The sequence below is a fragment of the Leishmania braziliensis genome, assembly GCF_000002845.2.
Source record: "Leishmania braziliensis MHOM/BR/75/M2904 contig, possible fusion of chromosomes 20 and 34".
Classification (NCBI taxonomy): domain Eukaryota; phylum Euglenozoa; class Kinetoplastea; order Trypanosomatida; family Trypanosomatidae; genus Leishmania; species Leishmania braziliensis.
In genome coordinates this window covers 713,444-724,111 of record NC_017948.1, presented here as the reverse complement: position 1 = coordinate 724,111, position 10,668 = coordinate 713,444, and the positions used below count along the sequence as shown (strand labels likewise).

General features: G+C 60.7%; 1 protein-coding gene across 1 annotated transcript; it reads left to right on the top strand.

Annotated features, from left to right (window-relative positions):
* Positions 1 to 37: 37 nt before the first annotated feature.
* Positions 38 to 4,499, top strand: LBRM_20_6140 (TATE DNA Transposon; the record flags this gene model as incomplete). Its single annotated transcript, XM_003723115.1, is given in 2 exon segments — positions 38 to 2,524; positions 2,526 to 4,499. Coding segments are annotated over 2 exon segments (4,461 nt in total).
* Positions 4,500 to 10,668: the final 6,169 nt, after the last annotated feature.

Sequence of the window (10,668 nt, the reverse complement as noted above, 5' to 3'; positions counted from 1 at the left end):
CGATCATCTGGACATACAAATCGACCATAGCCGAGATATGGCAAAGCGCATGCGGCGCCTGCTGTACGCAGCGTCGAAACACCGTCCGCCACGCGAATATTTCTTCGAGAAAATGAGGAAAATTCTGACGAACCACCCGGTGTCACGGAAAGATTTCTTTTACAACGAAATCGAGCACAAGCCGTGGTTGAAGAAAACCACGGTGGACCGTGAGGACACTTTCCACTTGGGTGGTGGCGAGAGGCGCGCAACGAAATCCACGAACCCGAAACGGGATTCCAGGCGCGCAAACCAGCCAAAAGCACGTGCTCCACAGCCACCTCCTCGACAAAAGAAAAAGGAGGAAACGGTGCGCAAAAAGATGGACCGGGCTGAGCGCACAAAGCGCAAGCCACAGACGCCTGTACCCGCGTCAAAAGCACCTTCTCGTAAACGTCCGGAGAGATCCTCAATGGATGCTCCACTCCCACGGCGAAAAGCCGCGAGGAACAGTGACAGGAGAACACCAGCGAATTCCTCAGGTAGGAATGGAAACAAAACACGTTCTCTAAACTCGAGCGAATTTCCATCCGATGATGAGGATCTGCCGGTGATCGACCTCCCGTGGAGGAAGAAAAACTCCGTCACACGTACGCCTGAGCATGCGCCAAACGACGCCACGGTGAGCTCAGAAGGCATTATCCCGACGAACGTGTCACCACACGTTCAGCATGGGAAATGCATTTCTGAGTGGACAGAAATCACCCTCGCGGAGGCGAACAAACATGCCAGAAAGGTGTACGAAGCAGTCCTGGATCACCTGTGGGCTGCGACGGCTCTGGCGCGAGTGGGCGACGGTGTGGCACACGGTCTGACCGACACGGCGGTGGGACAGCAACGCGTGAGGCACAAGCTGACACCACTGCAGCCTTACAGCGTCCAAGAGATGCTGAAGCTTCTCCGAAAGAAGATCCACATGGTCGATGCCTCGCCGACCGACCCGAATGGGGTGATTCTTCGAGAAGAAAACCGAAGCGAGGAGGTGACCCTCAACCCCGCAATTGACGAACTGTACCTTGTCCGTGGACCGTCGTTACCGACATTATACGACGTGATTAAAGGATACAGGTTTCTGCTTGGCGCATGTCTCCGTGAGGCGCCGGCAGATGTGAATGGCGTGCGCTATCCGAGTCATTACGTTCTCACAAAGGACGCCTCGGAGGCAACGGTGGGAGTCTACGTTCCAGCGACGTGGACGCACTACCAATCGTCGAAGAGACAGCGTGCCCCACGTCACGCGTCACGATACATTCCTCTTCCGCGAAGTGCGGCATCAGAGGCACACCAGGATCCGTCCGATGGCCAACGGCCGCGCCTGGTGAAGAGAAAAAGATGGCCAGGCGACGGCGCCGGAAGGGACCCACTCCAAGAGGACGAGGAGGACGGCGCGACGTACAGGACTCCAGGAAACCAGAAGGGTGATGGATATGCGGACGTCGACGCGAACATCTCGGCAGAGGCAACGCGCGCTCTCGAAAGCCTCCGCTCCAATCCTTTAAACATGCAGGGCAGGCCTCTTTCAAAAAACGAAGAGGCAGAGGTCTGCCCGAGAAACTGGTTCCTCTTCGCCGCGAAACCGCCACACATCTCACAGCTCGCATGGAACTTGGTGAGGCCCGACACCCGCGCACACCACTTGCGATGGTTAACGCGAATCAAGTCGATGAACTCGGAACAGATGCTCATGCGCTTTCCGGCGGCATGCATCGACTTGATTCTGTCGACCGCAAGGGCCCGGAAATGGAAGTGGGCAACAACCGCGAAGGCCTTTGCCGCGGTGGCGGGTGCGCTGCGCGACCTGCCGCTCTACTCGACGCAGGCGCGGGGTATTCGCCTCCAGGACGATCCCGAGTGGCGAAGCGCTTTTGGCACGGTGCAGCGCTACATGAAGGAGTCGGTGCCGGATGCGCCTCCCTTTGTTTCGCGACGCCAAGTCGAAGCGATCATCGGAAGACTCCGACTCGGTCACCCTCGTGCCGCGCTGTTCCTCGCCATGATGTGGGGATTCGCAGCGCGAGCGTGCGACATTTCCACGCTCCGAGCGAAGGACGTGACGCTGTTCCCGGGAGCATCGACGGATACATACGTGAAGGTCACGCTGACGATCCGCAAGGGAAAGGGTGCCAAAACACGTGGCCCATACCCGATCCCATCGATGCTAACGAGGGACCTCGCAGCGACGCTGCAGGAGATGCTGGTCGAGAAAAGACCATCCGAGGAGCTTTTCTCACCACACGTGGAGGAGCTGCGGGCACTGATCGCCCAGGAGGTGCGAAGAGAGATGCGAGGTGCACAGCTGCCCTCGATCCGAAAAGGCGCGCTCCGTTGTATGGCGGAAGCGGGTGTCCCGTTGAAGGACCTGTTGATGATTTCCGGGCACGCGAAGCAGGCCACGCTGCTGCGCTATCTTGGGTATGGCCAGCAGCCTACGGTGGAGGCCGAGACCGCAAGGGACAACGCCGGAAGAGCGCTATTCCAGACCCTCTAGAGGCTGCGGCTTCCGTGTTCCGTTTCCGATCGCAAGAGTCATCGTGCGCGAATCTCGGAATCGCACCACAGGAGGTGTCGGCCATGGTGGACCAGATGTCCGGTTTCATCCAAGTGCTGACGGAGCGACCGGCACTCGTGAAGCAGTGGCCGCTGCACCTGAAACGGAACACACCACTGGACATGGATACCGTGCTGGCGATGCCGACAAAACGCGCCTCAACGAAGCGGTTTCTCCAGCGAATCCAGTGCTTTCTGGATCCCTCCTTCTACGATGGGTTGCGGACGTCGAGGACCATCAAAAAGTGCGTGCTCACAACGGCGGAAATCCAACAGGCGTCGAGATGGGCAAGTTTGAACCGTACCCGATCAGCGACATCGGCGCCCAGGTGCAATTGCCAGAGGGCATGCACGGCGTGAACGTCTTCACGGTGCCGGAGCTGAAAGGACGACGACGCCTCATCACGGAGCCCCTGCTGAACCGCGTGATCCCCAAACATCACGTCCCGCGCGTCCACTACGACACGCGCCTCGGAAGACGACAGCGGCTGCGATACGCCCGTTACATGCTACAGATCGACTTCGAAGCTTATTACGACGCTATCCCGATCGCGGCGACACTCCGTAACAAGTTCGTTTTTCGAGCCAGGCATGACGGGCGATACTACCGTCTTCGTACTCTCCCGACCGGCGCGCGGTGGAGCGTTGCCGTCGGCCAGGCGGTGACGTGGACGATTGTGGACATCGACACGCCCGTCACCATCACCACGCTCATCGACAACATTCTCGTGGCCGCACGCGAAGGCCAGGAGCGTGAGTTTGTGCTCGCGGTGCGCACGGTCGTCGCACGCATCAAGGCGGCGAACCTGATGACGTCACCCAACCGGGACGAGCTGGAGGCGATGTCGGACGAGGAAATCCTGCAGCTGGCGAGTGCCAACACCGTTTTTCTCGGCGAGGAATACACATGGAATGGCCGAGAGCGTCTGATCCGCAACTCGGTGAAGACGGTGGCGAAGCTGAAGCTTGCGCTCCAAAAGACCAGCCACACCATACGCAGTCTGGCCTCGCTGATCTCGCTGATTTTCTTCGCGCTCCACACCACGCAAATGAACCCCGCACGGGCATTCAAGCTGCTGAGAGCCTACCGAGGCATATACCGGCTGACGTTCCGCGGGTACGACTGGGACGACGCGGTTCCTTACATCGACTCCTCCGTGGCGCGGTCGCTGCAGGAGATCGGCGGCGCACTGGTGCAGAACCCGTGGTGGAAAATCTCGGACGAGAGACACCCAACGACGGACGAGGCGACCTATGACGCGGTGGCCTTCACCGACGCGTCACTGGAGGGCTGGGGTGCTGTACTTCACCTCCGCGACGCGGGCGCCACAGAAATGTGGACCTATCGGCAGCGCTGGACCGAGGACCTGGAACGGCAACTCGGCGGCGACGACGGCGAGGCGGAACGCGTCCTCGAAAAACTGCGCCAGTACCAGCTGCGTCGCCGCGTCCGGTCGGGAGGCCGGTTCGAGGACCCCGACCTGCAGGCGGACCGCTTCCAGGCGCGGTACTCGGCACACGCGGAACCACGCGCGGCACAACTAATGCTGCGACACCTGGTGGAGCACCACAGGGTGCCCAACGGAGCGCGAATCGCGCTTGCCACGGACCACCGTGCGATTGTCATTGCGCAGAAACACCTGAACGGTTTCGGCGGCATTGGCAGAGGCTACGCCTTGAACAAACTTTTCGAGTACACCTACGACCTCTGGTACAACAGAGGGATCGACGTAGTCTTTTTCTACGTCGAGGGTGCGCGGAATCCGGCGGACGCCTACTCGCGACACTTCGGGGTGGACGCGACAGGATCGCTGGAGGTTCACCGAGTTGAACCGTTTGGCGTGCCGTTCCTCCGGCACACGTGGTGCCCGCTATGCGAAGAGCGGCGCCGCGAGGAGGGCGGCGAGATATGATCGTCACCAGAAACATCCGAGGGGAGCCGGAACCTGACGGCCGACTCTCCGGAGGACGGTGCGACGACATCGCTCACAAGATGGATGGCTAACCGCGTGCTATGGGGGGAGGCTTCCCCGGTACCGGTGCCAAGCCATAAGAAAAAGCACACAAAAGAAGTCCAAGACGACTTGATGTGCTCCTCACGCGACCGAGCGCGGTAGAGGGGACCGGCGGCATAATCATGACGCGGCGCCGCGGTCGTGGTTGCGTGCCTGCCTTGCCGCTTCCCAATGGGGTCGCGAAGACTCTCTCCATACCCATCTGCCTTCCACAAATCTTTCTCCCTTCTCGCCCTTTACTTGTCTTCAAGAAATCATATCTTCGCGAGCACCCTATCACACAGGACGGTGGCATTAGGGTTAGGGTTAGGGTTAGGGTTAGGGTTAGGGTTAGGGTTAGGGTTAGGGTTAGGGTTAGGGTTAGGGTTAGGGTTAGGGTTAGGGTTAGGGTTAGGGTTAGGGTTAGGGTTAGGGTTAGGGTTAGGGGTTAGGGTTAGGGTTAGGGTTAGGGTTAGGGTTAGGGTTAGGGTTAGGGTTAGGGTTAGGGTTAGGGTTAGGGTTAGGGTTAGGGTTAGGGTTAGGGTTAGGGTTAGGGTTAGGGTTAGGGTTAGGGTTAGGGTTAGGGTTAGGGTTAGGGTTAGGGTTAGGGTTAGGGTTAGGGTTAGGGTTAGGGTTAGGGTTAGGGTTAGGGTTAGGGTTAGGGTTAGGGTTAGGCCGAGTCGAGGATGATCCTCGTCTTTTGCTTGACTTCATCGCACTTCTCCTTCAGGCATGAAAAACGATAAAACGAAAGTGCTCACCGGTACACACACACACACACACACACACACACACGCGGGGGGGGGTACAAAAGGCACGATAAACACGAATTGGAAAAAACAACCACAACCACAACCGAAGAAAAGACATCTCCGAAGAGGGAGAGGCAGAAGAAACAGGAGGTTTGTTCACAACTGTCACTGTTGTGTTGTTCACCAAAGCTAAAAAGGCTCCAGCGAAGGGGGAAAACATGAAAGAGACGTGACAAGTAGGTGGTGGACCGAAGAGAAAGACCAGTAGGGCAGCACAGCTCTTACAAAGAGAGAATACGTAATCGAACAATTTTCAACGTGGCCGTTCTACCATGCCCAAAGTCAGCAAACACACGCCTGCACAACCACAGCTCACCCATACCTCCGTGGTGCACCACGGCTAAAGCCTCGGCGTCCAGGACGAGCCGTCAGCCATGGAATGGGGCCATGGGGCTGGCGACACGTCCTCGCCTTCCTCGGACACGCGCGGCGCCAGACGGGCCAGGGTGGGCCACACGCCTCAACCCATGCCAGCCGCGACCCGCGTGCTGCTCGACGGTGGAGGCCAGGGCCCTCTCCGGGACCCGGCGCTCTGCTTGTGCGCCACACTCCCCCCTCTGTCGCTTCAAGCTGCGGCATCCCGTAATGTGGCGTGGGGGCTCTCCACATGGGAGTCTGCAGGGCCGATGGCGCGATTCGGGGTGCCCTCGCCATGCTTCCAGGATCCGCGCCTCCCCAGCCCACCCGGTCGGATGGAGGGGATGCCGCATCTTTCGCACACCCACACACACACTGGGGCTGACTGGTGTGGGTCTCCTCGCGTCCTGCTTGGATGCGCTACACTGTACCGGCTATCTCTGACAGCGCGTGCGTCCAGTGCGCGCATTTTTGCCCCCTCAGGCCTTTCCAGGACGACGTTGCTATCGGGGAGGGGGGCGTGTCTGGATGGCTTGCCCGCATGTGCCGCGACAGACGGGACGCTGCCACGAGTCTGCGGCGCAAGCGACATTTCGCCCCGCCCCCTGGATCCGCGCGCCGTTGACAGGAGCGGGCGTGCCAAGCAGAGCGGGTCCGCGGATAGGCATGTGGCTGCGCACATAGAGCTCGTGGCTTGTCCTTCTGAAGGGGCGCCGGGGGGGGGGCAGCGGCAGACGACCGACGAGGTAAGCCGACGCAGCGTGAGTGAGATGCGCGTAGTCAGCTCATTGCAGTGCAGCGCGCTGCGAGCCTCCAGCGACCAGGGAGTCTCGCGCAGCACACCGGGCCCAGCGCCGGGTAGGACGCCCTCACACCAAACGCAGGCGGGTGTGGGCGCACCACCCGCACTCCATGTCGTCGCGCAAGCTCAGCATTCTTGCTCTCTGGTGTGGGACAGCTGCCACTAAGGCACCTCTGCCGCAGCGCGGCGCACTGCGTATCGCGGTTCCGGGGAACGTCGGCCTGGCGTCTGAGACGGGCGACCAGGTCTGTGAGATGAGGGCAGTCGGCACCGGGTCCTCTGGCTCTGCCGCTTTTGCAAGCCTGTCAGCCTTGTCGTCGTGTTCCGATCCACAATGACCAAAGACAAGCGCAAGCGAGAGGCGCAGGCGACGGGCTAGTGGCGCCAGCATTGGTGCCCAGATGCGTCGCAGTGTGCTACCCACCACTGGTGTAGGGCCAGCGTTGAGCGCTGCGAGGAGGGAGACCGAGTCCGCAACAGCAGCCACACCTGTTCCTCTGTGTCTCAGCTGATCAAGTTGTCCTCGCACTCAGCGCGGTAGCTGCAAGCGAGGGGGCCGCGGCCTCCTGTCCCTGTCCCTATGTGCGAACTATTATTGCTAAGCAACGCGGCCGCTCCCCACTTGGTGTCCGCCTGCCTGCCTGCCTGCTGTACCATCTGCTCACAGCGAGTGACGGAGCTTCGCAAAACGCGAGAGTCGCTGTCTGCATCCCATTGGCTTTTCCTTCTCCGAAGAGTCCACGCGACCCTTGCGTACGAGGGAGGCGTATGCACGCGGTGCTCCAAGGGTGTCGACTCCTGCACACCCGTGTGAGAGCGACCGAGGTGTTGCGACCACACGGCCATCCGGCACGCACGCCTGCGTTCTATGCGTATGCTGGCGTATCCGCGACGGCTGCGGCTGCCTGGACGTGAAGGCCCTCAAGGCCCTTCCCGCAGCTTGGGCCACCACTGCCACACCACGCGGTGGTTCCGCAGAGTAGCGTTGGCTCAAGGAGTGCTATGTAGCAAGAGCGGCAACGACCCTTTGGCGGGCCCCACCCCTGCGAGCCGACCGTCCTCAGCTTGGCTAGTCGGGCCGCGGGTGCGTGGATGACCTCTGCAACATGCCGGCCAGGGCTGCGCATTGGCTGGTGCTCCACGCCCAGAAAGCGGGGGTAGCGATACCCCCTCCCGATGCGTGCGTGCAACGGAGAGTGGTGGCTGGTCGCGGTGTCGCGCACTGCAGCGTGTACCCCAGCGTCCAGTGCTCCGCCCCCAAGAGGGTGGACTGTAGCGCCGCTTGTGTGGCATCCATGTCTGAGGAGGGCGTGAGGAGTGTGGCGCCATCAGCAAAGAGGGTGTGGTGCAGCCCGGGTGTCTTGTTCAGCTCCACGCTCAGGGAGCCTGCGGCACCAAAGAGAAGAGGGCCTCGGGCAGATCCCTGTGGGACTCCGCGTGCAAACCTTGCCCTCCTCCGTTTCACCTTGTGGAAGCGAGCACAGGCGCGACGACCGCCTGAGACATCCATGAGCCAACGAGTAAGGGGTGCGGGCCTACGTTGAACCCTCGCAGCGCCGTGATCTGGCAAGCCGGACACATGAGCGTCATCCACAAACACTGCTCCTATCTTGGTACCTTCCTGGCTCTGGACCACTTTGTGGACAAGCAAGTCCAGGAGGACTACAGTAGAGCGGTGTGGACGGCAGCCGGACAGCGGTGGTGTGTGACTGTCTTCCAGATGGCTGTGCAGGCGTGGAGAGATCCTTTACTGGAGCAGCTTGCCCAGGCTGCTGATCAGTGTCACAGGGTGGCAAAACGTGGAAAAATCACCGAGTTTGTACGGCCTCCGAAGGGGGGGGGTCATTATGCTTCTCCTTCCATATAGCCAAGGATGCAGCCGACTGCCACGCTCTGGCTGTTGCTGCTCAGCAGGACTTTCCTGCAGTGCGTTGGGAGAGTCTTCACACTCTTACAGTGAATTTCGGCGACGTTCGGGGCGGAGCCGCAGTGGACTGCGCGAGGTGCCACCTCAAGCCTGCCCGGCGTTGGCGGTTTGGGGGGCGTGGGCAGGAGGCTGCCGGGTGCCGCCTTGACTTCCGCTGGGGCATCTTCACCAACACGCCGGCCTGCCCCTTTCGCACTGAGAGGTAGCGGACGCCGTGTCGCATTGCCGGTGCGCGCAGTGTGCGGGCGGGGGTGTGGGGGGGGGGGGGCGAGCATGGGGGGCCTGAATGCGTTCCATGGATTGAAAGTCGCCGGGGTGAGGGCGTTGCAGGACCGTACCCATCCTTCGGGGCTCGCTCTTTCGAGCTCGCTGATGAGCGCATCCGAGAGAGGGCGGCGCTCGGGGCGACGAACAGGGAGGCCTATAAGCGGCTCTACCACACAGGACCGCTTTCCTGCCGACCGTTGCCATTGGCCAGGAATCTCACCCTATCCATGAGGGATACCTGACAGCTGTGCATGCGTGGTAGCGCTGTGGCGGGTGCCACCGAATGGACGATCCACCCCACCCCCCCTCCCTGATGCGCTTTCGGGTTGTCTCGGTGGTGGGGCTCAGCACCGCATTCTGAGGATCGCGCGTCTTCGCGTTTTTGATGTTGTGAGAGGCGCGGTCCCTGTGGACCGACCCGGCAATCACGATGCGGTACCGTTTCGAGTTGGCTTTGTGGGAATAGTTTGAATCGGTGCCAGCCATCACTGGCGGCCCCGGCTCACATTCCTTCTCAAAGCGGTTAGTGGACTTGATCGTCCACTGGTCACTCGACGTTGTGACGACGGTACCCCCTAAGCATAGATGAAGCACCTGGGCGCCAGGGTTGACATGCGGTGGCGCTTCTGTGTCCCTGTCGAGGTGTCTTCGCCGTTTGCACACGTCAAGTGCTTGATACTGAGCCCATCGTGCAGGATGGCCCCGGCCCGGTCGGGTCGTCCACTCGCGTCCTGCAGCGGGTGGTGCAAGCCGGTGCCCATTCCGATAACGTGAGGACTGCGTGCGACACCGCCTGGGCACCTGATCAGGAGCCTCCCGCGCCACCAGGTCCCTCTCAGGTATGTAGGAGGTGGTGGGGTGCATCCGTCCAGTAGGGCTACACCGCAGCAAAGCTAGACCGTCACTCCTCCAACCTCGTCCTTGGGCAAGGGAGAGGGCCTACACCTGCGCGTGTGTTCTGATGTACGAGCACGGGGACGCCACGGTCGGGCTGCTCTCCTCTTGCGACACTGAAGTGCTGAAACTCCCGGGAGGCCAACTGCCCTGCAGGCCTGTGGGGTGTGTGGGTGAAGTGCGTCGCTTGCCGAGTCCAGACTTCCGTCGGGGATTCACCAAGGGGTCGGGTCAGCCAACACCGCTTGGCGGCGCCACTGCACACAGCGCAGGCCAGGCCCAGGGTCACGCGCAACATCCCCGCGACGCGGCTAGGACCGAAAAAAAAAAACACAGCAGGCCGGCGCCCATAACCGCTGAACCGCCGGCACAGGTCACAAGGTCCTTTCCTGGGTGCCATCATGACCGTGGGCTTCCTCCGCACAGCCCCAGCCCAGACCTGGCGGCCGACACCACGCGCCTGCGCAGGCGACCCCAGAGGCGGGCGGTGGGCCGTCTGGCTTCCCCGCAAAGGGCGCGGTACGCGACCCTGGATCCCACGCGGCGAGGGGAGATGGGGTGGTCGCCCGTCATTTAGGGCAAGGAGAGAGCAGGAGGGGAAAAAACATTCAGCAAACGTAAAAGGGGGTGCGCAGATGCACCTCGATAAAAGAGAGGAGGAGGAGGGGGGGGGGGGGGAAGCGTCCAGCCGAAAATAGGGAAGGGAAGGGAAGGGGGAGGGAGACGGACAAAGGACAGCAAGACAACAGGAAAAATTATATCCAGCGAGTGAGAACGCAAAAGGAAGAAAAAGAAAAAACGCACAAAAGAATGACGACGCTGAGGCGTGTGTTGGTTCATATCTATAGAGATAGAGATATAGATAGATATATATGGGTATGTATGCATGTGTGTGTGTGCCCGAAGAGGATTGGGGGGGTCGTTGTAGTTCCTTCTTGCTGATACTTCACTTCAAATGTTCGCTTTCGTCGTTTTTCGCTTGTGAGACCGTTATGACTGTCTGCACACTTCCTCGTTTCCATGCACGCA